Source organism: Aquarana catesbeiana, linkage group LG05 (genome assembly GCF_042186555.1).
Source record: "Aquarana catesbeiana isolate 2022-GZ linkage group LG05, ASM4218655v1, whole genome shotgun sequence".
Classification (NCBI taxonomy): Eukaryota; Metazoa; Chordata; class Amphibia; order Anura; family Ranidae; genus Aquarana; species Aquarana catesbeiana.
The window spans coordinates 126,673,023-126,681,923 of record NC_133328.1 but is presented as its reverse complement, the minus strand read 5'-3'; the positions used below and the strand labels follow the sequence as shown (position 1 = coordinate 126,681,923).

The following is an 8,901-nucleotide window of genomic DNA, read 5'->3' as shown; positions in this document are numbered from 1 at the left end:
TAAAAGTTGTCTCAGACACCTTTTTATGAATTCCCCCCCATTGGTGTTTGAAGGGGCTGTCCTGTATGAGAGAGAAGCTTGGGGTGGCAGGACGTGTATATTCGAGTTGCATTCAGCAGGCTCTCAGTAGGTCATCTGCCTTTGGCTCAGTGTCCCCTTTGTTCTGAGTGGCACGTTGTTTCCCTAGCAGTGTGTCCTCTCTCTTCCCTCACATGTGCTGCATGTTTCCTCCTCCCACCAGCAGCTCTGTGCTGCCTCTCCAGGATCCTCTTTCCTAGCGAACAATCTCAAGGGACCCAGTGTGGGAAGCACGTATTTCCGCACTAAACTTCTCTTTTTTCTGAATCCTGAACAAAAGGAGCTGCAGCCTTGGATTTCCTAGACCTGGCTTTTTTTGAAGAGGACTCATACTGTCACATGGCCACCTGGATTACTGTGTGACCTTTAAGCTTTGCAAACTTGGATGGATTTCTAGATCAACTGTTAGAAGTCCGGTTGCCATGGATGTGAGAGTGGCTGGAAAGGGGCTGCACGATGTACAGTAACATCTGGTCTAGTGCTCTTTGCTGCTGCAAACTGGGAAGGGGCTGTGCTGTCCAGCCAGAAGACAGGGGACCCTCTGAGCCAGCAGCCCCGTCTGCTCCTGTACAGATGTGACAACTTGATTGCCATTTACTGGAGATCTGCAGTGCACAGTGAGTGTTCATGCTGCAAGTAACTGCTGGTGATGTGCTTTGCAATCCATAGAGCTGCACTCATTTCCCATATCTGCTACTTGTGACAGAGCAATGTAGAAGTCAACGAGATGCTGATGTACTGGAGAATCTGCTGGAACAACAGTCATAGAAGTGGACTGTTAAGGCTGCATGCACGTAGGGGATGCACAGAGCTGGGTTCATCTGTCCACTGCTCCAGGTGAGATGGAGAAGGCTGTCACTTTACAGCTGCTGTTGCTGCTTTGCGGTCTGTGCTCCGGTGTGGAGGAGAAATGCCCACAGCCATGTGATTGCCAGCATCTCCAGCATGTCCTCTGCTCAAACAGAGGGCTAGACTCTGTACCCAAATCTAGCCACATACTGAATCCTTTGGGGACCAAAACCTATAGTCTAGGAGGAAATTTTATCACCAACATCAGCGCTACAGACTTTACAAACTACTTAAATCTACAACGGCTTGATCTGCAGTACAATCGGATCCATTTCATTCATCCCAAGGCATTTGACAAGCTTTCCCATCTGGAAGAGCTCTACCTTGGCAACAATCAGCTTCAGACGCTTACCTCTGGTGCATTGTCCCCTCTTAAGAAACTGAAAGTTTTGAATGTGAATAGCAACCGGCTACAAAATGTCAGTCGTGCCACTTTCTCCAGCCTGGGGTCACTGATCAAACTAAGACTGGACGCTAATAACGTGCAGGTACTGCATGGCTCTCCCTTTCAGGGTCTCTCTAATCTGCTTTATCTCCATCTGGAAAACAACAAACTTATAAATATCAGTAAAAACGCATTTGCAGGGCTTGTAAAATTGCGTTTACTGAGCCTGTCGGGGAACCCCCTAAACTCTTTACGCCATCCCACATTTTTACCACTGCGCTCCCTTAGCACACTTATCATGGCTGGAAATAATCTGCAGCAACTGGGACCAGGTGTTTTTCATGGGCTACAGAGGCTTTCCAAACTCGTTCTTAGCTCAAGCGGGATTTCTCTTCTACACAGCAAGACTTTTCAGGGATTGGGATCTTTGCAAGAGCTGCACCTTGATGGAAACTTACTGAGCTATCTGCCAGAAAGCCTCCTAGTATCACTGCAAAGTTTGCAGGTATTAAATATGAGCCATAATTCTCTCTCCAGTTTGCAATCCAGAACGTTCAATGGATTAAGTCGGCTGAGGGTTTTGGATCTGCAGTATAATATGCTTAGTTTTCTGCCTGGGGATATCCTTGTGGAAAATCCAGCCCTTTATAGGCTGCAGCTAGATGGCAATCCATGGAACTGCAACTGTCATCTCTTGGGGCTCAAACACTGGATTTTGGGAACCCTACACACACGGATACGAATGCTAACCGTGTTTGTAAAGTGCAAAGAGCCTCAGGAAATAGCAGGAAAGTATTTGGACTATCTGGAAGATGCTTATTTGCAGGGAACTGGAGACTGTGTTTATACTATGACTCTTAAAGGGATGTCCAGCACTGTACCAGGTGAACGTCTGATTTTGCATCCTTCACCAGAAGGTCAGAAAAGTGAAGCAGATTCTGATCATTTGGATTCAAAAGCAAGTATATTACTGCCTGCCTCTACACAATCACCAAAAGCCTTCTTTATGCCTCAAACATTGGCATCTGTAGAACGAGTTCCCACCACCAAATTGCCATCAGGCACCAAAAGGAGCAGTGCAGAAAAACGGCAAAAAATATCACAAGCAGGCAAAAGCAAAAACACAAAGGCTTCTGGTGGAATTCGGAATCCAACACAATCGAAGCTGAACTTGCTGAAGCCTAGCCAGCAGTACCCAGAGACTGAAAAGCAACACCCTGTTACAATCCAGCCAGCAAGTGAGAAATTAAAACAGCTGCCTTTCAAGCAATCTGAGGCTCCCATCTCAGCATCCAACAATTTACATCATAGTCTTCCAGATGTTGAAATTTTACATCAGCAGCCTCCTGCCTCTTTAAATCCTCCTTCCAATCCTGAGCACTCTGATGTAACTGGCGCTTTGCATGTAACATCTGAAATGCCAAAAACTGGCGACTCGCACCTGAAGTTAAAAAAAACGCAGAAAGACATCCCAGAAGTAGAGACCTTACATCGGAGTCATTCTGACACATTGCAGCCTTCTTTCCACTCTACGCATCCTGAGCAAAGCAAAACCTTGCATCAAGTTGCACCTTTTCCATCCATCCTGTCTGATCCATGTGAATTTAATAAGTTGTATTTACTAAACTTGTCTGTGGAGTACGTAGGAAGCACTACAGCTCGGGTGCGATGGCAAACGATACCACATACTCAAGGGCCTGTCCTGTTCAGGGTTCTTTATGAGCGATTTGGTCAGGGTGGACGCTTTCAGCGGTTTGTCTACCCGAGGGGTCATGCAGAATCTTTAACATTACAGGAGCTGACAGGAGATACTCCATATTTGGTGTGTGTTGAAAGCCTTATTGGTGGCAGAGCTTGTCCTGTGGCTCCTAGGGAGCATTGTGCAGGTCTTGTGACATTACCTGCAGAAAATGAGCATCCTTGGCTCAACTACCAATTGCTAGCCTTAGTACTGCTTGCCCTCAATGCATTGCTGCTTCTGCTGGGGTTGGTTGCTTGGGGTTCTAGAGTGGCACGCAAAAAATGGTGTCGAAAGAGGGCGCCAGTTCATGTCCGCCAGATGTATTCCACGCGCCGCCCTTACCGGTCTGTGGGAACTGGAGTGTCCACTGATTTTTCAGGTTTTCAGTCACACCGACCCCGGACTGCAGTGTGTGCTCTGGGGGAAGCAGACCTCATGGAGTTTCCTGGCTGTGAGCGCTTCAGAGAGGGGGCAAATGTACACAGAGATAATCTACTCCAGAGGTTCACAGACTAATCATTTCATAAATCAGCTAGGAATGTCCTGCTGAATAGCAGCCAAATACAGTGTGGATGATGTGCGTATTATTGAGGATTTGTTCCCAGTGCCTCTTCTAAGAAGTAATGGGCCATCATTCTATAAATGTCATTATGTATTTGGTCACATTAGACAACAAACTTTGACATGTCGAACATGCAGACATCCAAGATATACTGTATATTACTAAAAAATGAGCTCCGTTAGGCTTCATGCATACAGGCACTTGAGGCCATACCAAGTAAATTATTTCCGCACACAAGAGACACAACTGCAGCATACAGATGCCCATAGTAATGAATGGCGTATACCATACCTATGTAAAAACATGTATGGGTGGACATCCCTGGATGTGGCTTGTGTGTATCAAGGGATTTATGCCTGTGCACATGTCCATGCAAGTACAGTATATACCAGTTTACAGCTAGTGTATGCTCATTAATTATTATGGCTGTGCTCAGCAGCTGTGTCTTTCAGGTGTGGAAATACACCTATCATTCAATGTATGTTGTACAGGCCTTATTTTTTTATTCACCCAAAACTCATATTTCATTGTTTAGTAGATGCTGTAGTGTTAAAACATCTCACAAATTTATAGAAGAGATATTTTGCGCTTGCATTCCTAGTTGTGCACAACTGCTGTGCAATTGTGAGGGGTCCCTCTCTCCCTGTTGGATTTTTTTTGTTTGCTATATTTTATATAAATGCTTTAAAAGGTGCTAAAGCAAGCAAAGATGGGTTGTAACACCAACAATTCCTAAGGCCCCTTTCACATGGGTGCCTTCGCTAAGCAGAATCTGCTTTCTCGGCTGGAGATCTCTCCACTGATTTTTGCATGATCGCTATGCAGTGCGGACACAGGCACAGTCCCGCTCTCCTCTATGGGGCAACCGGATGGAAACGGACAGGCGATCCAGTCCGCTGGACGGATGGGGACTAGGACCACCATCTGTCTGTTTTTGGCGGACAGGATCAGATCGGATGGAGGCGGGTGTCAGCGGACATCCCCCACTCCCTAGAATAGACTGGAGGGTCGGATCAGGTCCGCCTGAAAATCTGATAGGTGGACCTGAACGGACAGCCCGTGTGAAAGGGGCCTTAGAATATGTTGCAGTAATAAAGAAGTTTAAGGCTACTTTCACACTGAGGCGCTTTACAGGCGCTATAGCGCTCAAAATAGCACCTACAAAGCGCCTCTCCTGTCACTCCAGTGTGAAAGCCTGAGTCCTTTCACACTGGAGCAGTGAGCTTGTGGGAAGTCCTGCCAGCAGCATCTTTGAGGCGCTGTAGGAGGGGTGTATACACCCCTCCTAAAGCACCCCTGCCCATTGAAATCAATGGGCAGCATCGCTGAAGTGCCTGCAAAGTGGGCGCGATTAACCCTTTATTCAGCCACTAGCGGGGGTTAAAAGCACCCCGCTAGCGGCCAAAAAGTCCTTTAAAACAACGGTAAAGCGCCGCTAAAACTAGCGGCGCTTTACCGCCAATGCCTCAGTGTGAAAGTACCTTTAAGGTCTCATTCACAGAGGTAATGACATACATGCGATTATATACATTTATTAATTGTGTATAGAAAAAATAAATCTGTGTGGACAGGGGCAGATTAGATACTCTGAATGCGTGTAAACACACCTAAATCATGTAAATTGATTTTTATATGAACAGATTTACATTTGGCATAAAACACAAAAACTAAACACTCCTGCATTTGAGTAAAATACATGCTGGAGACCTGTGTGAAGAATGCTTAGGAATCCATAGTCTAACTCGGGGTGGACTGGTCCTTTTATAGACTGTATGCAGTTCACGCAAACCAATCAGCTGCGTAGAATGTTAAAAATCTGTATCAGTTTGGTTAAGAGAAGCAAAACACTTTAGTACCATCTACTGAACAGGGAAGTTGGAATAACGCCCAGTACGGTGATGTCAGCTCACTTGGTGTGATGACACATTCATGAATGTATAGAGAAAAGCTGTGCTGTGTCTATGCCTGGAATGCTTATATTGGAAGCCTGCAACAATGTAGGAAGGCCTCTGAACCTCATTCCTAGTCTCTGTGGTTAGTTTCCTGGGACAGATGGATTTTCTCCCCTTGTCAACCTCAAAGTTGCAAATTATGGAAAAAATAATGTCAAGCTTTAAGAGCCCAATATATGAATAGTGATGGTCAACCATGCTAAATTATAGGGGAAAGGTCAGTTTCAATTGTATAAAAGAAGGTAATGCCTGTGATAATAAAGTATAACTAAAGACAAACTTTTTTTTTTTTTTTTTTTAGCTTTGGATAAAGTGGAGAGGGATTCGAACACTTGTGCATTTTTATTGCTGTGCCCTTGTCAGAGAGATTTATCATCTCTCTATTTGTCCTATTTACTGTTATCAAAAGTGAAAATAAATCTCAAATTTTGGGTTGAAATCAGAGCAGTAATAGAGGGAAAATCTTCCAATGGGGACATTAATTCTGTTGTCATGTCAGGATTTCCCCACTTTGGAAGGATTTCCACTCACTTCCTGTTTTGGGACAGGAAGTGAAGTGAAGGGAAATTTCCCCTATGGGACAACTGACAGGGGTTATAACCCTCCCTTACTCCTAAACAAAATGGAAAAAAAAGTCTTGCCTTTAGTTACTTTAAGTCTTGCCTCCAACTTATTTTAGTTTTTTTTAGAGGGGGTAAAATCTCTTTGGAACCCTTCTGGAGAGACCTTACAGCTGCAATAGAGTGAGAACGTGGTGCTCTATCTGCTAGCATGGCAACTTCAGAATGGTTCAGATGTTGTGGGTGGAAGATCGACCGTCTAAAGTCAGCAAAAGATATAGGAAACGATTAGATACAATCAACACAGTGGCTGAATTGCCAGTTTTCAGCCAGTTTTAGATTTTAATTGCTAAATATAGCTATTTAAATTGTAAGCTTTCAGAACCAAACATTTTTACCATAGAATGGGAGGGGCTTGTATCCCAAAAACTCACAAACCGTTAAAGCTGACCTTGCAGTCCACAGCAACCAAGGACCATATGGTAGTCCTCTCTTCCCCTTGCAAATCTCCAGGGCTTAAAAAAAATACAGGAAACATATACTTGCCTTGAACCCTAGTCTTTAGCTGCTTTGCCGCAATGGTGACATCATTCACTGAGTGATGTCACTGTTTCCTAGGCAAAATGAATGAAAGCCAGCTTGGTAGTGTTAGGTATTTTATCTGATTATCCCTAGCAATTAAAGCGGTATTAAACCCAAAACTAAAAATGTAATATACTGCAGCTTACCGGACATTAGATGTGGTGGCTGCTTTAGATTTTTTTCATGTTTTTTTCCCTCTGTTTTGCACCTGGTCATCTGGCCATACCACCAGTATTAGTGTGCCCCCACCGTGGATGAAGGAGCCCAAGGGGCACCTTTTTGACAGCAGCTTTGTCAGTCTGGGGGGAGGGGAGTGTAAAATGTACTTTCAGATTTAAATATGCTAACAAATTGAAGCCAAACTCCAGCTAAGGCTGGGTTGATACATATGCGAATTGGATGCGGGTTTCCGCGCATTCCAATTTGCATGACAGGCAAGTGTGATCGGCACTCAATGGAGCCCGTTCACACGTGTCCGGGGCGATCGCAGTCAGTATTAACAAAGGGTCTGGTGCGTCTTTGGGTCCAGTTCAGATGCGAATTCAGGCTAAAATTCAGACCTGCAAAGGACCCCAGGCACGAACCTGCGGCTGCATGTGTACGAACCCAAAAAGCAGTTACAGCAAACAGATGTTTGTTATTTTTGGGATGAAGGTTTTACACAAATTAAAGCTGATCATGGTAAGCACTCTGGTTAGTGTTAAATGGTTTGCCTCATCTCTGAACTGATACATTCTGCTGAAGAGGTTGTGCTTTTTAAAAACAACAGACTTATTGGCTGGATCACCAGGTGAAAATGAAGAAAGCCTAAAAAAGAAAATGAATGCAGCCATCACATAAATAGAATTGGTAAGCTGCAATATAATAAACAATTGCTTTTGGGTTTAATACCGTCTTAAGGGCAGCGGTGTGTTGGGGTACCAGAAAATTATTTAGCCACTGGTTTCCGTGGATTGTACATAAAGTAAACTTTAAGGAAATGATTTGATATTCCATGTTTCTTACATATTTTCACTACAAAGTCTGTGGAATGCAGGGCAGCTTATTTAACTAACATGATATGTTTCAACATCCTATAGCCTAAAGGTCAGCTCTGCTAAAAAGTGATATTTAAGTTCTGGGTAGAAATTGCCACATGTAAGATAATAGCAAGCTATTCTCATTGCAGTGTTGATTCAGATTTTTATTAAACCAGATTTTACTGATTTATCATAGAAATAGAATTATTGTAGAATCCAGAAATGGTGTGACACCCTTCTAATGAGCTCCATTATTTGGGGTATTTTAAAGTGGAGATTTGGTTGTAGGGGTCTGGGAAAAATGTAAAAAGGCAATGATGTCCTTCTAATATTGCATCAAGTTTTGGCAGATTGACCTTTAAGAAATGACCTCTTTTGAGCTTTCAGTATCTTTTTCTTTTTTTTTTTTCTTTTGTATTTTATATCTCTGTAATGAGCTACAATTTTGTGTAATGGGAATGTCTGCTTCCTCCATCTGTTCCCACCACTTACAGATTGAAACAATGCTTGTAGCACCACCTGCTGGTGAAATCTGGTACTGTTAAACAGGCAGTTGGATACAGTGCTTCTGAATGGTCACAGTCTCACTGCTGCCTCTGTGGGGTTATGGAAGGCCACTGTGGAATTATAAAACGTTAGGGGCAATAATGTGGATTTGACATTTGCTTTTAACCCCTTTAATGGCAAAAGTAGTCTGTTACCATAACACTTGAGGTGTTTCATTGGCTTCCTGATCATGTGATCACTGTGACTGGCAGTGATCATGCAATCGGGAGCCCATCCTATCAGCTCCTGATCGGTACTCTGTGACTGGGAGCTGTAAGTGACAGCATGGTCACAGTGCTGGGGGTACTCAATTTAACTTGCTCTCAACAGAAAACTGCAACACATGTATGTGGCAGCACAGAATAAGGCCTACCACTATACATGTGTATGGGCAGTCATATTACCACTATTATTGGTTGTCATGGTGCTCATGTGATCGGGAGCCTGTGCTATCATCTCTAAATTGCTCCTCTGTGGCTGGGAGCTGTCAGTGACCGTGCAATCGCAGTGCTGGATGTCACGCGATTGATCATGCTCCTGACAGAAAACAACGATTCATATATGTGGTAGCACCAAATAAAGCCCACCTTTGTGCTGCCTCATAAGTGTACAGCTGGCAGGAAGGGG

The 8,901-nt window shown here is 44.0% G+C and overlaps 1 protein-coding gene across 1 annotated transcript; it reads left to right on the top strand.

Annotated features, from left to right (window-relative positions):
* The first annotated feature begins 325 nt into the window (after positions 1–325).
* TRIL (TLR4 interactor with leucine rich repeats) lies at positions 326–7,642 on the top strand. The gene has a single exon (XM_073630165.1). It carries the CDS (start codon positions 867–869, stop codon positions 3,567–3,569), a length of 2,703 nt encoding a protein of 900 aa, XP_073486266.1. The 5' UTR covers positions 326–866; the 3' UTR covers positions 3,570–7,642.
* The last annotated feature ends 1,259 nt before the right edge of the window (positions 7,643–8,901 follow it).